Here is a 22123-nt window from a genome sequence, read left to right as displayed (position 1 = left end):
CTTAAGTATACATTTATTGAGAGTTATGTAATACCAGGGTACCATATGTTCTTTACAATTGTTTGTGTATACATATGTGTGAGTTGATGTATGGTTTAAGTGCTATTAACTCATCTTTTGTTTTCTTGATTTATTTACAGCACTGTGTGAAAGGTTATTTTCCTCCGAAAAGAAAGTTATAGTCATGATTTAATAATGAAAACTTAGCTGTTTTTTTCTTTCTTTCTTTCTTTCTTTCTTTTTTTCTTTCTTTCTTTCTTTCTTTCTTTCTTTCTTTCTTTCTTTCTTTCTCTCTCTCTCTCTCTCTCTCTCTCTCTCTCTCTCTCTCTCTCTTTCTTTCTTTCTTTCTTTCTTTTACAAATTATGCCATTAGTGGCACATGGAAGAGAAATCTATTTCATATTCCTTTTATAAGTGGTTTTCATCGAAATTCATAGATACCGTGTGGCTGATTTACCAAGGCTTTTTAAACTGACTGGTAATACGCTCTAATGACCAACTGATAAAATGAAAAATTGAACAAAATGTGTACTCAGATGAATGATTCTCTGAAGGAATAATGGTGCAAATGAATTATCAAAGTGTGAAATCATGAAAAACAAAACATGTTTGGGTTGTATTTGAATGTTAATTGTAGGCTATGTATTTTCTTTTGTAAGCTAAGTTAAAAGAAAATTGTCTAACTAAATTTTTGAAGGCCAGTGTTGTAGAACATATATTGTACCATAATTTATTTTTCGTATAAAGGCTGCTGTTCATTTTTTGCAGCATTAACATGCATGCTTTCCTCATGTAGGAGAATATATAAAAAACTGGAGGCCAAGATATTTCCTTTTGAAGACAGATGGCTCATTCATAGGATATAAAGAGAAACCTCAAGATGTGGATTTACCTTATCCCCTCAACAACTTTTCAGTGGCAAGTAAGTTAATTATTGTTGATTCACCTTGTTTTTATTTATTTGTGTGATTTTAACATTTTAAGATACATAAGTTTGGGTCTGTATTAAATAGCAAAGAAAATTTCAGCTTTGATAAAAATTTCAATTCATAGTGATTAAGCATATAATATTATGCAGTGTAATATGGTTTAATATTTTTCATATTTAGAATTTGAATGTGATAAATACAATTTCCAGATATGCGCCCCAAGTTTTTCTTTAGAAGATGTTTAAGAATACCTTTGAACTTTGTTGCTAGATTGAACTTGGTTTGTAAGATGTTCCAGTACTTGAGTATGTATCTTATCAAATTTCCTGTTAATCATTTGATTGATTGCATGGTGAAAAATAAGTTATTTACATTAGAAATAATTTTCTGAGGGGATTTTATGTTCATAGTTGTTTTTCTTCCTATAAACAAAAATGTTCATGATTTATTTAGAAATTTTGTGTTTGAACATGGCACAAAATAAACTGAAAAATGACAATTATCATTGATGTGTCATGACCAGGCTCTTTAGTCTCTATACACTTGCTGATTCATCAGTGAAAGGATATTTCTGTGTTAATTCAGAAATACAACATTTTAAAGTTAAGTTGAAAATCAGCTTTCATGAGCGCTTGCTAGAATCTGAGTCATGGAAATAAAACTTTTAATTGGACAGTCTCCTTAATTTTTATTTTGGTTCTGTTAATTTCAGTCATACTTGAAAAACATGAGGAAAAATTGAAGCTAAAAAATTCAGTTAAATAACAGTTTAAAATAAATTCAAGAAAACAATAGTTCCTGAATGTTATTAATGTTCATCTTACCATTATAATAGTCTTAGTCTTCTTTATCCTTATTTATTTCATTTTTTTAAAGAAAAGATAAACCAGAGGGCTTGTGGAATCATTCTACTGATAAAGATACCAGCTTATAATAAAATCCTTCTCCATTTACGTCAGTGGATTCTTATATAGTGATTTTTCTTCTACAAAAATAAGACCACTATCACATATCTATCTATATTAGTTAAGAAAACCATTTTTCCCCACCAAAATGCTCACTAGATATTAAGTATTTGTTTCAGTAGGAAATTGTTTTAAATTCTTTTGCCACTTAATATTTTGTGTTGACTTAAGAACATATTTTCATTCTGAAGATCTTTTGAGTGAACATTTGCTTTAAAGACATAGAAATTATCTTTTAAACCATTAGCAGTATATATTACCATGTCCCATCTAAAGCAGTGTAGTTTTCTTAGTTTGTCCATTTTGCTAGTAATTATATTGGTTTGTCTGAAATAATTTGGAAAGTGCAGAATTCCTTTATCTGCTGATCAAAATGCAGCATTTTTTGACCTTATGAAATTTCACACCCCAGCAAGTTTTAAAGACATACTGTATGTCACGGTCTGCCAACATCTGCTCCAACACTTCCACTGGCAGAGGCTGAAATAAATGCTGTATTCTTGGGGAAAAATCCTATTTAGTGACTGACAGTCAACTTATCTATGAAATAAATATTAGTTGACATCTGTAATCTTTATGTGTATAACCAAGTAGTTGTTGGTATTTGACTCAAAATAATGAATTTATGAACTAGCTCCTTAGTTTTTAGGAATATTATTAACTTGGGCCTTACAATAAATGAATTATTTTGATTTGTTATTCTGACTTGCTCTAATCTTAAATTTTATAAATAATAATTACCTAAGGAAATAATTAGTGAAATGGGCACTAGTTGAGGAAATGGTTCACATTTCAACTTTGGTACAACCTATGAGTGTGACCTTGGTCATAGTGGAAACAATCTGAATTCAGTGGATTTGTAAGGGTCTTTTGATCCCTCACAGTTTATGATTCTATAAGATGGACTTCGAATAGGTCTCTGAAGATTATGGAGAAGTTAAGCAAATTCTTTATAGAAAAATATTCCAGACAGAGGTGACAAAGAATGTTTTTATGAGGCATTAAAAGAAGGCATAGTTGAAACAAGAAGTTTCTTTCACCAGTAGTCTCCTTTCGCCCTACCTTCCTTTTGCCGTAGCACCCTTTAATATATTTTTTAAAAAAGACACTCTGGAAAGCAGTATGGAGATTCTTTAGAAAACTTGGAATGGAACCACCATTTGACCCAGTTATCCCACTCCTCAGTTTATAACCAAAGGACTTAAAATCAGCATATTACAATGATGCAGCCACTTCAATGTTTATAGCAGCTGAGTTCACAATAACCCTACAACAGATGAATGGATAAAGAAAATGTAGTATATACAATGGAATATTACTCAAGTATAAAGAAGAATGAAATTATGGCATTTACTGGTAAATGGATGGAACTGGAGAATATCATGCTAAGTGAAATAACCCAGTCCCCCAAATCCAAAGGCACAACGTTCTCTCTGATAAATCATTTGTGTAATCATACATGTACATAGGGTAGTGATGTTTGTCTCATTCTATTATCTTTCCTTCCCCACTTCCCTTCCACAACAAGGGAGGGGAGGATTAGAAGTTCATTGGACCAGACAAAGGGGAATGAAGGGAAGGGGGGATGGGAATGGGAATAGAAAAGATAGTAGAATAAATTGGACATATCTTTCCTATCCTTATATATGATACAAATACAAGAATGGGATCATAATTGGAATAAGTTATACTTAGACTATGTATGTATACTATGTCAAAATACACTCTACTGTCATGTATATCTAGAAAGAACAAATTAAAAAATAGTTTTACAAGGTATTTCTAAGGTATGTTGGAAAGTGTTATGACCCTGTGATAGCTATAATTTGAGTTCCCTATTTTTCTGATATTTAAAATTCTACTTCAGATTTATGTGGGTTTTAATAGAATATTACTAAACTAAGCATTTTATCCATATGAGTAAAGTGAAGCATGAGAACTGGAAGGAATTTTAGAATTGATCTTTTTAATCTTCATTAAATTTTGAATTCCTTCCCGTCTGATTAAAATCTTGCACAAATGTAGTCTACACTCATGATTTCCACTTCTTAACCCTACAGTGTAGTTTCCTCCCTTATCTACTTGATTGAAACTACTTTTCTTTATTATTATTATTATTATTTTGATTCATTGTACCCAAATGGGGTATAACTTTCATTTCTCTGGTTATGCCTGAAGTAGAGTCACACTGTTTGTGTAATCATACATGTACGTAGGGTAGTGATGTTTGTCTCATTCTGTTATCTTTCCTTCCCCAGCCTCCTCCCCACCCCTCATTTTCCTCTACATAATCCATCTTTCTTCCATTCTTGTCTTACCACCCCCACCCCTGTTCCCATGTCATGTATCATCATCAATGAAACTACTTATCATGAATTCTCCAGTGACCACTTAATTTCTGATGTAGAGGAAAAGAGAGATTTTTTCTTTTCCCATTAGTGTAATGGCCCTCTAACGAGACAGATTAACAAGAGAAAAACATATGAGCTTAATTAACGTGGCTTTTATATGACTTGGGACCCTTTGGCTATGAAGATCCAAAGAAACGTATAAACTTGTGTATTTCTATGCTTAGGTTTGATGAGGAATTATGATTGGAAAAAGGGGGCACTCTATTAGTAATAAATAGGAGTATCTTATCAAGGCCTGTTTGTTCATATTCTTCTCTTCTCTTTGTCCCTCTGTTTTTAGAGATGAGGATATTTCTTTACTTCAGGTATAGGGAGGCTCTCTCTCCAGTGCGAATCTTAAGACAAACTCCTTCAAAGGAAAATCAGATAATTCTTCCTAGGTTTTTATGATCTGCTTCAGGGGAGAAGGGTAAGGGTGTCCTTCCTACTTCTACTGTTTTCTCAGATGCCTCAGTGTTATTTTAGGGAAGTATGTGCTGGTCCCCAGCATTAAGTCTAATAGACATTTTTTAGTTCTTATTTTTTCTGGATTTTCATCTGGCCTTCGTTTTATTCTGTTGATTACTATCTCCTTCTCGTAATGATCTCTGGCATTGTATAATGTTCTGATCTATCTCCTGATTTTTCTTTCTTTGCATAATGTATAATTTTGGTATTTAACAAAATTCTGATTAAGGACACTTTGTACCTCTTCCTTGAGTGAGGTACATTGACTCTTAAGGTTTCAGGGTTTCTATTAAAACTAGTATGCCACTTAATCTTACCCTTATATCACTTTAGGGCAGGCTGCTTTCCTGAGCATTATGTTACTTAAGTCACTTGACTTTTAGGACATCTCTACCCTAGATACTTTTTGGACATTACATGTCCTAAGCTAAACTCAAGATGATTTTGTCTACTTCTTCCCTCACATCCCATAGTTCCTCTTCTGCCTGAGCAGAAATTTGGATCCATTCCATCATTATCTTTCCCTTTACATCTTTACCCAAATCCCAGTCCCTTTCTAGTCCTGATTATTTGCTTATTTCTTTAACCTGTTATGTCTTTTTCTGTAATTACCCTAGAATGAGCCATCATCATCTCTGCTATATATTCTTTTTTTTTCCTACTATAGGGTTTTAACTAGATTCTCTGCCTCTAGTTTGTACCACTCATATTTTTCCTTCACATGGCTGTCAAAATGATCTTTCTGAAATTACACCCTAACTATGCCATTCCTCTGTGAAAGCCCTACCTTGGATCTTCATTGCCTACTGAATAACATCCAACTTTCTTAATATATCATACAAGGATGTCTTTAATCTGGCCTTTCCTTTCAATTCTTACTGCATGTCTCTTCTGTTTTGCAATTGTGTTTCAGCAATACTGAACTGTTCATAATTCCCTATTTAACATTTGCTGCTTTTCTACTCTTAGCCTTTGTTTAGGTCTTCCCTCTCGTTAAATTTTCTTCTACCCTCTATTTGCCTGTATAATTTGCTTTTATCTAAGATTTAATTCAGATTTATATTCCTCTCCTTATATATACTCTTTGTCCTTCATCAAGCTACTTTCTTTTTTTGTTATTACTTTGTTTCTTGGTTGTTTAGTTCATGTATATACCTCATCTTATAGTCCAAATTATTTTAGGGGAAACAGTGTAGTCTTATTTACCTTATATATAGCTTCCAGTGCCTACATATAATGACTTACTGACTTCTTTTTTTTTTTTTTTTTAATATTTTTTAGTCGTCAGTGGGCCTTTATTTTACTTATTTATATGTGGTGCTGAGGATCGAACCCAGTGCTTCACACATGCTAGGCAAGTGCTCTACCACTGAGCCACAACCCTAGTCCACGACTTACTGACTTCTTTTGAGTAAATATCTGAAAACATTCAAATGTCTCCTTTTTTTTTTAGATGAGAAAAATGAAGCCTTTGGAAATCAGTTATCTTTTTTTTAAGGCTGCCTTACTACGCAGTGGTAGTTAAACATCATGACTAAAACTGATATTATTCCACTATAATTTAAATTTTATTTCCCTCCCCCCATCCCCATACCATGACATTGTATTAAGTCAGCTTTCTATTACTGTAATAAATAGAGATAATCAACTTGAAAAGAGAAAAGATTTATCTTGGCTCATAGTTTTGGATGTTCCCATCCATGATTGGTTGACCCTGTTGTTTTGGGGCCTTCAGTGAGGTATCAGGGTGGGATCATGTGGCTGAGCAAAACTGCTCACATCATGGCCAGGTGGCGAAGAAAAGAAAGAACCAGGGTCCTGTAATTCCCTTCAAGAGCACAGCTTCTGTGACCTAAAGGCCTCCTACTAGGCTCCACCTACCACCTCTCAAGAGTGCCAAACTTGGAACCAGGGCTTTACTTTAACACATGGGCCTTTGGAGGACAATTCGAGATCCAAAGTATAGAAGACATTTTCTATAGATTTAAAAGTAATGAGGTATCTTTTGATACAGAATGGAAACTCTCCAAGTCCTATAGAATGTGAGTAATGAAGGGTAATTTGATCTTCATCTTTCTTTGAATGGATCAAATATGAACTACATGTGAAGGTGCCTTCTAAATATAGTACTATAGGGATGTAAATTTGAAAAAGGCATTTTTCTAAGCAAGGTACATCTCTAGCTCGACTTGTGGTGTGATGGATTTCTAATGATGGACAATTGAGATCATCTGTGCACAGGACACTCACATCATTGAATGAAGAGTAAGATACACATATTGTCACAAGGCATTGTTTGAAGGCATTTTAAGCAAAATAGCTTTTATGTTCAGTAATTATAGTCTCTAACAATTTGAGAGTTATCAACTTCTCCCTGAATTCCTAGTTTGCTCAATTCCAAAGTGGAAAGAATTCCTTTATGGAGAACTTGAATATTTGCCCATATGTCTTTGGGGCTCATCCTATTTCTGAAAGGTTTCTTTTCACTCTCCTGTGTAAGGGAGGAGTGCCAGCCCTTGTTCCAACAAGTTCCTCTAGAGTTCTGCCTATTCTGTGCTCTATGTACTGGCCTACCCTAAACATATCTTTTTCTTCTCTGTAAACTTTCCTCAATCCCTTCTATAAAAAATAGGTTAGTCTGCATTTCTTAGGCCAGTTTTAGAAATTAAATGAAATGTTTATTCTCTACCAATTTCTCTCCTTCTCCTTGAAAAAAGTAAGGACTTTATGGGGCTTAAACCTAACATAAGTATCTTTATCTCTGAATAAATTTTGAAATATGCAGAAAAATCAGTTCGTTTTCCTTAATGCTTTCATGGAAATACATGGGAAGAAGGAAAAAACTTATGAGTTGATTCTTAGTCTTACCAACACGTAATTCAACCTAGAAAAATTGAAAATTACATAAATTTTTGTGGACCATAAGATACTATATTAATTTACTTTTAAAGGTTTATTGATCTTTATATAATAATCTTATATAGCTTTTATATGCAGGAATGGATGACATTGACACAGAACATATAGCAGTGGGAGGGAAAATGGGAATAATTGCCTCAGTGAATTTTTTTTTAAATAAATGCAGAAGTTGAGAGAAGCAATATGTCAGGTAAGCAAGGATGATTTAGTAAGAATTTGTTCATGAGATAAGGTTAACATGAGTCCTGCAGGGTAGGTTTTTGGAAGAGGAATATTGCTAGCAAATTTAGCAGCATAAGCACACATAAGGAGAGAATTTTAGTTGCTTATTTTGTGAATAATATAGGCAATATCCTAGATGGATAGAGAACTCATTTTGGAGGGGAATAAAAATTAAGATTAAATAGTATGTAATCAGATAGTAAAAGATCTTGAAAAACATTTTGATACTTTTAATGAAAACCAGTTAGAAATGATAAAAAACTTTGGAGTTACTGAGTGCCCAAACCAGTATTTGACTTAAAAAAATTGGTGGGGAGGGAAGGACCTATCTAGTTACAGTATGCAGTGGAAGGGATATATCCATAGAAAAACAGGCCATGAGTCATTCATCAAGGTATTGTCTAGTACTGCTTCCTTTCCACACTTCACTACTACCTACCTAGCTTAGTTCAGCAGTTCCCTCTGAATTGTTTTAACAGCCTCCTAATTGTTTTCTTGCCTTCAAATATTCTCTTCTCTGAAATATTTAGATGTAATGCATAGTATAGATTCATCTTCTTAAAAAGTTACTTGCAAATCCCATCTTCTTGCTCAGAAAAAAAATTCAGATATTCTCCATTTTTCACAAGAGGAAACTGAATTGTAATTATTTTATATGTTATGTATCCACATGGTATATCTTATATCCACAGACCCTTGCCAAAATTCATAACTATATTCATATACCTTATGTCTTTTAAGTATTCTTTTTTCTTCTGTTACTCCTTAATGTTTGACACATGCTATTTTTGAAGCAAATTGCTGTGTTCTTTTAGGTACAATAAGATAGGGAATTTCTATATTTTCAGTGATTTATTAGACCATTTTTATGTACTTGATCATTTGACAATTTGGTGCTTTCTTATCCTTGCTTATGACCAAATTGTGAGGTAATTGGAAAGTTAAATCTAGCAATAGGTATCTCAATGTAAGGAGTAAATACTTAAATATTCATCATAAAGTATCTTATTGTAAATTTAATTAAATTTGCCCCCAGACTTCATTATCATGTTTATATGTTTGCAGAACTTAACTCATTAACTGAATTTAAAATCGAAAATGGGTAAAACCTTTATAAAAATCACTTTAAAAGGAGGTCTTTTTTTTTTTTTTCTTCTTTTAACTACAAGATAATAGTGCCAGAGTCACTTGTTTTCTTCCTTTCATTCAAATTGCTCTCCAGTTTGACAAGAAAAAGTGTAATCCTGTTTAATCAGAAATGGTTATGACAGTCTTGCATTTCATATCTAGCCTTCAGGGGTAAGAGAGAAACCTACTGCATCTCTGAAAAGTTTGTAACCATAATGTGTATGCTATTTGAGTTTCCCACTATATAGTTTCACTATTTTAATACTTCCCTAATTATAACACTGTAGGTGACCTGCTTAGATTTGTTTTATATCCAGTGTTTTCTCTTGTACCTTCTTTAATCTCTCACTTTTGGTTCCTAATAGACTCCAAAATCATCAGTAGGCTCTATCTTCTGAATCCTATTTCTTAAAATATAAAGGAATATGGAGGCTTATGTAGAATCAAAGAGAGCATTACACTTTTAGAAGGCAATGACTTGTATATACACATTTAAAACTTTTTCTATAGCATTTGTTTCAGTTTCTGGTATAGTGGAAGATCATTGGATTAGGAGTTTGAAGACTTTAACTTGATCTTTTAAAACTTCAGTAGCTTTGTGACCTTCGAAAAATCATGTAACTTTTTTGATCTTCATTCTTCTCATCCTTGAACAGCAGGGATGATAATAATGTATTTCTCATCAGCACAATGAAGAGTAAATGAAATGATATATGTGAAAACACTGAATTTTAAAGGTGCTACCAAAATAGAAGTATTAACGTGAGAAGATGCTCAGTAATATTTGCTGAATTGAGTTAAATGACAGTCATTTTTCTCCCTTTAACTAAATTTCATTGGCATGAAAAGGAAACTTTGTTGAGTTTTCTTTGAATACCATTATAGGTTGTTTTTTTTAATTAATTTGTTTGTTTGTTTATTTTTGCAGCAGGGTCTTGTTATGTTGCCCAGACTGGCCTTGAACTCCTGGACTCAGGTTTTAAGGAGAATCCTAAACAGCAATCCCTTGCAGTTAAGGCCAAGTTGCTACTGCTTGATTGAACCAATGGGGGAGGAGGTCAGGGAAGATCCAAGTTTTATTTAACGTCAGGGTCTTCGATCCTAGGTGCTAATCCTTGTTATAACTAAAAATTACTATAGCCAAAAGGGCATTATTATTGGCTCTGCCTCAGTGCTTTGGATGAGGTCTAGAGGAACTGAATGAGGACCAAATTCTTTAAACTCCAGCCTTTGGAAGACAAAGCTTTTGCAGGCTGAGGAGGACCCATAACTATTGTTATGCCTTTTAATCAAAAGTTGTTTTGTTTTTTAATAAAGGCAATAAAATCTTCAAGTCTTTTTGGCTGTTCTAAGAGGATTCCTTATCCCCATTGGGGGGTTAATTTAAGTTAATGTGGCTCTTAAGTTGCTACTTTTGTTTGAAAGGTAGAGGATGCAGTGGGGATTGTTTTTAGGGGAAGGTAGGCAAGGAATGATCAGTTTCAATAGCTTACATCAGGTGACATCAGGACATAAAAGTATAACCAGTGTTTCATCTTTTCCTCCTATATTCCTTTCCTTCCCCCTTCTTCCAATAACCCACTCCCTACCCTTCCTTTCTCCTTGCCCCTCCCCCTCTCTGTCACTTAATTTTTCTTGAGGTCGATATTGAACTATCTCTTCCATTAGCTGCTTATGTGAAGGAACACCCTATCCATAATTATTATCACTGAGCTATTTTTAAGTACTTTTATATCATACTCCTTCCTTGGTTTCCTTACCTAGTTCTTCCAGGTAACAATCTTACATACTTCTTACATACTTACTGTGGTTTGACATTTCCTACCATGTGTGTGCAGGGCTGTGTGTGTGTGTGTGTGTGTGTGTGTGTGTGTGTGTGTGTATTGGGAAGTTACTTCTGATGAATATTTTAGAAAGTTTTTATTGAGGGTCATTATGTTCTCAACATTGTACCAGGTACTGAGGGAAAAAGGAAATAAGGAAGGAAACCAACCTTTCTTTGAGAGTTACTATGTACCAAGTCCTTTTACATATTTTATCTCTTTTAATCTTCACAACACTGTGAGGTAAGTATTTTGTTCTCCATTTTAAAGACATTCAGAGAGGCTGTGATATGCTTTTTAGGTCACTTACCTGACAACTGGAAGAGCCAGAATTTAAACCCATGATTAAGATAATGTTAACTTCAAATCCTGTGTTTAGTGTTCCACTGATACATTAGTATAGCCTTTCACTTTGAAGAATTTGAAGTATAGTAGCAAAAAACTGCCCCAAACACTTGAAATTGATACTTAGACAGATTTTAAAGTTAAGTTCTAAAGTTTTACTATTAAAATATGTAGTTAGAGTTTAGGAAAGGGAAGTGTTATTAAAGATTGGTTCATCAAGAAAAGCTTCTTCAGAAATTGAAATTATTTGGAGAAATACTAAAATTTCAAAAGGCAAGGTAGATTCCAGGTAAAAAGAATAGAATTAATTTGAAAAATTGTTTCTGAGAAACTTTGGCTAAATGTCTTCTTTTTGAATTAAATGGGTATGAAATTCTTACGAGTGAGTGAAAGTTCCAGATGATATTATTTCCCTGTCCATTTATAGAATGAAAAATAACAAAGGAGAAAGAAGGATAATTGATAGAAATAAATATGAAATAGGAAGTATTTAACAGAATGCATCAATAGTACTAGACACTTTGTTTTCCCATGCCCTACGCACCAGAAGACTTTATAGTTTACCTGGTATTTTATGTACAGTTTCTAAAGTGGTATTACTGTTAATCTTTTAGTAGCATACACAATAAATTTATAGACACAGGTAAATATTCCATCTTAAAATCCTGCCTTAATGGTCAATTTTAAAAAAAAAAATTTAGCTAAAAGTTTTAAATGCTAGCTTTTAGCTTGGAAAAGTCCATATTGTTTCTCTCTGCTTATATTTTAAAACTCTCTTCTTTTCTGTTCGAGGGATAGGGTGATGTGGTGAGGAATGGATTGATGATCACAAACTGCACTCTGTGTGACAGGGTGGTTGTGGTGGATTTACTGTAGAATTTTTTTGTATTAAATTATTTATTATTAGGTCAATATATCTGATTTTCAGCTAAAAATTTTCAGGTATAAAACCCTTCAACATCAGGCAGCATTTGGTACTGAGCTAAGGATCCCTGTATTATTTTTATCTTATTACTGATCCCAGCATTTTCCTTCATGATACCCTTTCATATATGAAGAGTAAAAACAATTGTTTGCTTGCCTTTCTGACAGTACTTATTTATGACCTGGTTAAATTTATAATTTTTGGTTAAGCGTAGCTACCTACTTAACTTATTTGTTGAAGTTTATTTTTAGTGTATCATTTTTTTAACTTGATTTTTAGTTTCTATAGAGGATTGTGTGTAGTTTTGAAATTGTAATTAGAATCATGATTAAATTTAATGCTTTGATCCCATCTTAATACATAGGGAATTCAGAGGGTTTTGTGGAAGTAAGGGAAAAGAAATATTTTTTAAAGCCTATTATGTATCAGGTACTTTTTTTTTCTAATCACATTTGACATCATAAGAACAACCTGAAATAAAAATTTATTATTTTATTTTGAAAATAAATAATAAAACAGACCTAGAGATATTAAAACTCTTTCCCAGAGTCTAAAAGCAAGCAAATAGCAGAACTATGATTTGAACTGTGGTCTAGCATTGAATGCACTCAATCATCTGTGGAGTTAAGGGATGACAGCCCTCTTTTCATCACCCATTGAAGCTTACTAGTATGTCAAGTATTATACACAGTGGGTTAATAGTGGATTCTCTCTTACCATTCTCAAGGTTTATTTTGTATATAGTGAGACTACTGCCAGAGCAGAAGGACAAATATAGATAGAGGTGATGGATGATTATTTGATAGAAATTTATTATATAAATTTAAACTGATCACTTAACCATCCTGTGACTCAGAATTTTCTCATATGTAGAGTGAAGAAGTTTCACTGAAGGATCTCAGAAGTCCTTTTTTCTGAAGTCCAATTATTTTGTCTATCAGCAGTAGATAATAATTTCTTAAATCAGCTACTCCATTGAGCAGTAATAATAATAAATTACCATTTGTTGAGCATCTGTGTGCTATATTGTACACTTAAATTAATTCTTTTTAACATTCTTACAAGATAATCTTTTTTCTATTTTATACCTGGAGAAGCTTGACTCATGGAATTTCCCAGGTGTCTTAAGTGTGGAACTAGGGACTAAACCCACAGATTTCACATTTCAAGACCAATGCTTTTTCCATCTTACCACCTATCAAAGGCATCTCTGACTACCTCAGGGCCTTGGAGTGAGATATTTTTCTAGTGTAGGCAGTGCAAAAGGTATGGACTTTCCATGGCTCTAGACTAGTTTATATGTCAGTATCATGAATCAAATCTTGTCATTCTCAATTAGTATATGAAGATGTATTTCAGAACTTTTGGGTACTTTTCATTGGAGCAAATTAAGGCTTACTTCAGTGGAATCACTAGATGTGAATATTTCACCATTGCTCTTCTAATTATGTCAAAGAATTCTTGGGGTAAACAATCTTCAGAGGGAGGATGATTTAGATATTTGTGATAAATTATGTAATCATTGCTTTGTGTGTGATGTGGTGTGTGTGTGTGTGTTACTGGAGTTTGATCTCGGGAATGCTGCTCTGCCACTGAGCTATTTCCCCAGTCCTTTTCATTTTTTGTTTTTGTTTTTTTTTGTTTTGAGACAGTGTCTCCTATAAGTTGCTTAGGCTGGCCTTGAACTTCTCTTGTCTCAGCTCCCAAGTTCCTGGGATTATAGGTGTGTACCACCAGTTCCAGCTAAACATTTTAAACAAATTGTACTTTAGGGACACATGTTTTTCTTTCTCTTTCTTTTCTTTTAATCTTTCCTTTTTACTTCCTCTGAGTTGTTAATTATAAATCACTGCTTTTCTGGTCCTACCTTCTTTATGTTAATTTTAGAGCATTTATTATATTTTGAGTAAAGTTAAATGAGGCGTAAGGCCAGAGAGGAAGGAAGAACCTTTAACCTTGGAATTTAGAAAAGATATAGAGGAATTCTTTTGGATTTCAGATAATACATAATCAAGCAGATGCTAATGAAAAAATGAAATGCAGGAGAAGATAACAGAGACTAGGGTGCCTGTTTGGAAGTTTTATAGAGGAGAGTACATTGCCCCTTTATTATAATAATGTTTCTGCACTATAATAAGGTCTTTCATTGCAAGTTCAGCCTTTTTCATTCATTTGTTTTGTGTTCTGCTTCCTCTGTTACTAATTGTCAGCACAATAGTCTTCCAACTATGAAGTCTCAGTGTCCTTTTGGACCAATTTGTCATTGTCTTTCTCCCTCACCCCCCAACCCATGCACTTGGAATTTATTACTATGGTTGCAGTTTTAGACATTTTTTATGTTTTAAAATGGTAATGCTTTTGAAACATGCCAGAATAGTTCATGATAATTGAATCATCCAACCAGCAACAGTTATTGCTTCCAAAAGCACACTGAAAAAGTTTCTATTTCTATAGGGCATTCTTTTTTTTTTTAAAGTATGTATTTTTTTAATTGTAGGTGGACACAATACCTTTATTTTATTTTTTTTATGTGCTGCTGAGGATTGAACCCAGGACCTCACTTGTGCTAGGCGAGTGCTCTACCACTGAGCCACAACCACAGCCCCCAGGGCATTCTTATAAGATAATTTAAAATAAACATATACTGTTTTCTTTATAGCATTACTTTATAAGCATTGTTTCCTTTGAACTTAGTTGTATCTCTATTCTTTTCCGATCAATGACTCTTTATTCTTACAGATTTTCTTATGACTAAGGAATAAAAAAGTTGACTTAGAGTGACAAGTCTGAATAAGTTCTGAAGTTAAACTCTAGGCAACTCTCCACCACATTAATTTATGCAAGGTTTTTAAGATTTTGGCCAATTATATTTCAAATGTGCTCTCAGCCTTATTCAACTAATCTTATGACAGAAGACGTTTTCCAAATGTAATTTCTATGAAGAAATCCTAAAATAGTATTGTTTCTTGACAGTTTATCTATTACTTAGAACTTCCTATTTTATAATCATTGGTGTTTTAAAATGTCATATTCTCAATGTTGGCGGCAATTATTTTTAGTGCATGAATACTAAATAACAAGTGTGGTTGATTTTTCTCTAGGGAAAACATATATCAGTACTCTGTAGTTACCTGTTTTTAACAATTTATTTGTCCAAAACCAGCAAGATAAATATATAAAACTTATTATAAATAAATAAAACTTCACTTCTTGTCTTAAAAGCAACCAGCATGCCCAAGATAGCATGTTTATGAAAAGAAGAGCCAGAAATGTAGAACTGGAAGACCTGGATTTGAAGCACAAGTTGTACCTCTTAAATGGTTTGATGACTTTGAATAGGTGACTTAAAATCTAACAGTTTTTTTTTTTCTTTTTGATTCATGAACTGGAAATGATGAAAATACTTTAGAATTTTATTGAGAAGATTAAATGAGAAGTAATTATATAAAATTTTAATGTGGTAAAACAACTCATATATGCTAAAATAATTTTTGTGAAGGGTATAATATAAACTTTGTTTACTGGCCTAAACTGCCAAAGATTTAAGATTTCTTTCACTGTTCTAGAGATGACTGAGTGAGCTGATTCTAATGGGTCTGTTATTTAGCATGCTGTGTCTTAGTTAAATCAATTTTAAAATAGGTTTTTTTCCTCCTTCTCTTTTTTTAAAGTATAGTAAAGACCTAAACATTTCTTTATGGTTGTGACTAAAACCTTTTAAAGTAATGCTACTTTATTTAGAATTAGAATTCCTGGAATGAAAACAAAAAATACTTATACCATCTCCTTTATGTTTCAAACAGTAAGAGAGGATTTTCCTGAAAGGTCAGAATCAAGTAATGATGGGCCATCTTTATGTATTACTTCAATGAAATTATTTGGTTGAATATAATCTTCCAAAATTCATTATTTATTTTGGCAGTTCTTTATAGGGTAGGGCTTTGACTTTCTAAAAATAGAAAGGGACAAAAATTTATAAAAAAAATTCTCTGAATCTAATGTTCTACTATTTTCCCTGGGAAATATGGGTATTCTTAATGTTAGAGCTGTTGCTCTGAAACCAAGAATGTGATTAGGGCTTAAATATTTTTTAATGCTGTTGTAGGATCAAATAGCTGCTATTTTACATGCTTTTTTTTTTTTTGTTTAATGGGAAACTGATAGAAAAATGTCAACTGTCTTTACTTATCAACTCCTAATGAATATATAGGAACATGGAAGAAAAAAAAATAGAAAATTACAAGGTATCCCAGAATGTGACAAAACCATATTTTTGACAAGTTTATTTAATCCAGTGTCATAGAAAAGGCACAACTCCAAAAATATATCATGTGGAACTAAATGTCATTAACCTTTGTTCTTTGGAAGTAACAACTTCTTTAAAGCATCTTCTTGGGCTCTGGAACAATTTTAAACTATTAACATGACAAAATTTAAGTTGTTTTTTTACAATGAAAATATACATGCCTTGGTGTATACACAAGCCCCCGCCCCCCCGTTAAAATAAAGTTATCTGTTTTAAAAAATATATGTATATATTTTCAAATTATGTTTATTGAGACTTATTTAAACTTGTATACATACATAAGCTTAATGCGTGTATTTTTCTTCTAGGAGATCTATTACTAATGTTTTCAAAGGTAGTCTAAGTGGAACATTTAGGTTTTGAAGAAATAGAAAAGATTTGGGGTGAAAAGGTTATAAGGTAAATTTTGTTTCTAAAAGAATGCTGCTAACTTTAAAGTATTGATGGTATTTTGTGAGTAAAAAAACAATTAGATGTGATCAATTATGTTGTTTGAAATATTCCCTAGTTTGAAACTTTTGTTTTAGATTCAGTCTAAATATACTTAGATTGTGATGAATAAAGAAGCATTCCAAATTCCCTGAAGTGTACAAAATAGGTAAGGAGGTTCATTTGAGGTTAAAAAAAAAAGGGGGGGGGGGGTGTTTAGGGTTCAGCAAAGAGACATTTATCCACAGAAAGTACTCATGGTTTTTCGGTGATAAGGAATGAAATTTCAAACTTTTAAGAAGGATATTTAATTGTGAATAGTTTGAAAGTCAGGCTAAGGAATTTGAATTCTGTCCTGAAGATAATAGAATGGTTTTGAGGAGGAGAATGATATATGGAATAAGAATCTGAGTAAGACTAATCTGGCTAGTAGTATGTAGGACAACTTGAGAGGCAGACGGCTAGAGAAGGGGACCATCTGGGAGGCCATTTCAGTGATCCAAATTTTGGTTATAAGTTCCCGGGTTGGTTGTCAGCACTGAAATGAAGGGATGGTTGCAAGAGAAATGAAAGAACTGTTAACATGAATGTTGATAGCTTGGCCATGAGATCGAAAGAGATGAGTCAAACAGATTTTTTGGATGATTAGGAAAATGAAACAAATGAATAGAAAAACTAGTGTCAAAGTAATTTCAGCTTGGAAGATTTGAAAAGAAGCCCCCCCCTCTCCCAACACACACACACACCCTTACCCTTTCAGCTCGGTTGAGAATAAGTAGGGCCTCCAAAGAGAGACACCACTTTTGCCACATCTGGATGGAGCTTAATCAGAAGGGCTGTGAAAGCCACCAGAGACCCTTCTTATATCAAATTTAAAGTCCTTACCAACTTATTGAAGATCTTTCTATTTCTCATCTTTCCTACCCTTGGTTTACAGATCTTAGTCGGGGCTTTAAGTGTATAGCTGTGTCAGAGAGCTTGCTTAGCATATGCAAGACCCTGGATTAGATCCCAAGCACACACACATACACAAAATAAATAAATAAAAAATAAATAAAAATCTCGAGACTGGGGTTGTGGCTCAGTGGTTGAGTACTTGCCTAGCATGTATGAAGCACTGGGTTTGATTCTCAGCACCACATATAAGTAAATAAAAAATAAAGGTCCATCAACAATACAAATATATATAAGTCATTGCCCTTGTTTCTTTCATCCAGATAACTTTTCCAACAGGGATCTGCATTGGCTTTTAATTTTGTTAAAAGACATCCTGTCTAACTCTTTTTCTAAAATAGACCTACTTTCTTTTCACTCTAATTTGTTTTTGTTCATCGTACAGTAATCACAAGTACCTATTATGTTACAAATTAATTGTTGTTTATTGCCTGACCACTCATCCCCTCAATGAAATACAAGCTTTATGAAAAAGAGGGTCTTACTTTGTTCATTGCTCTATCTCCAATTCTTGGATTGTTGCCTGACAAAATACTTGCTTAATGAATTTCAAAGTTTACTAAGGGTGAAATATCCTAAAGTAAAAGCGTAACACCAAAGTCTAAGCCTAAGGGAGGAGCTCCATTTACAAGAAGAACGCCTAAGAAGGACTATTGAATGTTATTTTACTCAGCTTTTTATTTGCTGTGACCCAAACACTTGACAAGAACAATTACAGGATGAAAGGTTTATTTGGCTTATAGTTTCAGAGGTCTCAGTTCATAGATGGCCAGCTGCATAGGTTTGGGCCCAAGGTGAAACTGAACATAATGACTGAAGAGTACGGTAGAAGAAAACAAGCTCAGGACATGGCAATCATGAAACAGAGAGGGGTCTACTCAACGGGACAAAATATTACGCACCCCCAGTGACCTAACCTTCTCCAAACACACCCTACTTGTCTACAGTTACAAATTAGTTGATACATATCAGTGGGTTAATCCACTGATTATGTTAATGCTCTCATAATCAAATAGTTTCACCTCTGAGAATTCTTGTGTTGTCTAACACATACGCTTTTGAGGGAATATCTTAAATCTGAACCATAACAAATGGTCAGAATTGGTAGTATAAAACAGGCAAGTCAATGTTATTTGAGTCAAGGGAGAGTGACTCAAAGAGTAGTGATCACAGAAAATCAAATGCAGCAGAGAAATGAAACTGAGAATAAGGAAAAATACTTGATGAGAAAGAGAATGGTATAAAATGGTTTAGCTCATAGGTTAAGGAATGGGTAACAAAAAGCGTTTCTTGTAGATAACAAATTGGAGTCTTCATCTTGGTCTACTTGTATAGTTATTTACTATTTCACTCTAGTATCTTTTGATATGCATCTTTGAAAATATGTAAGTAGAAGCCCTCCCATTGATACAAATAGAAATGAGGAATTTAAGTTGTAAATTAAACTGATAAACTGGTTCTTCAGCAATAATATGAGTAAACTCCAGTGCCCAGTGCAATATTCTGGGTACTTTATAATGAGCAGCATCTCTTTTTAAGATATTAGTTTATATATTTTATTTTCAAAATATTTTTTTCTACATTCAACAATTTTTTTATTTTTTGTTATTTTTTAATTTATTTGTATTATAAACAAATGGGGTACATCTGGTTTCTCTGTGCATGAAGCAGAGGCATGCCATTTGTGTAATCATACATTTACATAGGGTAATAGATTTGATTCATTCTGTTAAATTTTCCCTCTCTCCCCCCCTCCCCCCCCCTCCCCCCTACCCCTTCCACCCCTTTTCCCTCTATACAGTCCCTCTTTCCACCATTCTTGCCCCCTTCCACCTCCCCATTATGTGTCATCATCTGCTTATCAGCGAGATCATTTGTCCTTTGGTTTTTTGAGATTGGCTTATCTCACTTAGCATGATATTCTCCAATTTCATCCATTTGCCTGCAAATGTCATAATTTTATTATTCTTTATGACTGAGTAAATTCCATTGTGTATCTATATCTATAGATATAGATATAGACATAGATCACAGTTTCTTTATCCATTCATCAATTGAAGGACATCTAGTTTGATTACACAATCTGGCTATTGTGAATTGAGCAGCTATGAACATTGTTGTGGCTGTATCTCTGTAGTATGCTGATTTTAAGTCCTTTGGGCATAGGCCAAGGAGTGGGATAACTGGGTCAAATGGTGGTTCCATTCCAAGTTTTCTAAGGAATCTCCACACTTTCCAGAGTGGCTGCACTAATTTGCAGCCACCAGCAATGTATGAGTGTACCTTTTTCCCCATATCCCGCCAGCACCTATTGTTGATAGTATTCTTGATAATCGCCATCCTAATTGGGGTGAGATGAACTACCCTAAGGGGTAGTTTTGATTTGCATTTCTCTTATTACTAAAGATGTTGAACAGTTTTTCATATATCTGTTGATTGCTTGTAGATCATCTTCTGTGAAGTGTCTGTTCATTTCCTTAGCCCATTTGTTGATTGGATTATTTGTATTCTTGGTGTAGAGTTTTTTGAGTTCTTTATAGATTCTGGAAATTAGTGCTCTATTGAAGTATGAGTGGCAAAGATATTCTCCTACTCTGTAGGCTCTCTCTTCGCATTGCTGATAGTTTCCTTTGCTGAGAGAAAGCTATTAAGTTTGAATCTATCCCAGTTATTGATTCTTGTTTTTATTTCTTGTGCTATGGGAGTCCTGTTAAGGAAGTCTGATCCTAAGCCAACATGTTGAAGATTTGGACCTACTTTTTCTATAAGATGCAGGGTCTCTGGTCTGATTTCAAGGTCCTTGATCCATTTTAAGCTGAGTTTTGTGCAGGGTGAGAGATAGGGATTTAGTTTCATTCTGTTGCATATGGATTTCCAGTTTTCCCAGCACCATTTGTTGAAAAGGCTATCTTTTCTCCATTGCATATTTTTGGCACATTTGTCTAGTATGAGAAAATTGCATTTATTTGGGTTTGTGTCTGTGTCCTCTATTCTGTACCATTGATCTATGTTGGTGCCAATACCATGCCGTTATTGTTACTATTGCTTTGTAATAGAGTTGAAGTTCTGGTATTGTGATACCCCCTGCTTCACTCTTCCTGCTAAGGATTGCTTTAGCTATTCTGGGTTTCTTAGTCTTCCGAATGAATTTTATGATCACTTGCTCTATTTCTGTAAGGTACGTCCTTGTGATTTAAATTGGAAATTGCATTGAATCTGTATAGCACTTTTGGTAGTATGGCCATTTGACAATATTTATTCTTCCTATCCAAGAACATGGGAGATCTTTCCATCTTCTAAGGTTTTTTTTAAATTTCTTTCTTTAGTGTTCTGTAGTTCTCATTGTAGAGGTCTTTCACCTCTTTTGTGAGATTGATTCCCAAGTATTTTATTTTTTTTTTTGAAGCTATTGTGAATGGGGTAGTTTTCCTAACTTCTCTTTTTAAGGATTCATCACTTATGTATAAAAATGCATTAGATTTATGAGCATTGATCTTATATCCTGCTACTTTACTGAATTCACTTACGAGTTCTAAAAGTGTTTTGGTGAAATAATCATGCCATCAGCAAATAGGGATAGTTTGAGTTCTTTTCCTATTCATATCTCTTTAATTTCCTTGATCTGTCTAATTGCTCTGGCTAGAGTTTCGAGGACAATGTTGAATAGAAGTGGTGAAAGAGGGCATCCCTGCCTTGTTCCAGTTTTTAGGGGGAATGCTTTCAGTTTTTCACCATTTAGAATGATATTGGCCATAGGCCTGTCATAGATTGCCTTTACGATGGTAAGGAATGTTCCCACTATCCCAATTTTTTCTAGTGTTTTGAGCATGAAGGGATGCTGTATTTGATCAAATGCTTTTTATGCATCTACCACAATAATCATGTGATTCTTGACTTTAAGTCTGTTGATATGGTGAATGACATTTATTGATTTCCGGATGTTGAACCAACCTTGCATCCCTGGGATAAAATCCACTTGATCATGGTGCACTATCTTTTTAATATATTTTTGTATGCAATTTGCTAAGATTTTGTTGAGAATTTTTACATCAATGTTCATTAAGGATATTGGTCTGAAATTTTCTTTCCTTGATGAGTCTCTGTCTGGTTTAGGTATCAGTGTGATATTGGCTTCATAGAATGAGTTTGGGAGGGTTCCCTCCTCTTCTATTTCAGGAAATACTTTGAGAAGTATTAGAATGAGCTCTTCTTTAAAGGTTTTGTAGAACTAGGCTGAGAATTCATCTGGTCTCGGACTTTTCTTTGTTGGTAGGCTTTTGATGACTTGTTCTATTTCATAATTGATGTATTTAAATAGTG

The 22123-nt window shown here is 33.6% G+C and overlaps 1 protein-coding gene across 3 annotated transcripts in view; it reads left to right on the top strand.

Annotated features, from left to right (window-relative positions):
* AKT3 (AKT serine/threonine kinase 3) overlaps positions 1–22123 on the top strand; it is a 311937-nt gene that overhangs the window by 130839 nt on the left and 158975 nt on the right. For 2 of the 3 annotated variants that reach the window (XM_079106137.1, XM_079106139.1), the window contains one exon: positions 797–922. The exons of the other annotated variant lie outside the window; for it this stretch is intronic. In XM_079106137.1, coding sequence (XP_078962263.1) covers positions 797–922 — 126 coding nt within the window. The remainder of the gene's footprint in view (positions 1–796; positions 923–22123) is intronic. 3 annotated transcript variants of the gene reach the window in all.

This window comes from Sciurus vulgaris, assembly GCF_902686455.1.
Source record: "Sciurus vulgaris genome assembly, chromosome: 12".
Classification (NCBI taxonomy): Eukaryota; Metazoa; Chordata; class Mammalia; order Rodentia; family Sciuridae; genus Sciurus; species Sciurus vulgaris.
This window is presented reverse-complemented; position numbering and strand designations above follow the sequence as displayed.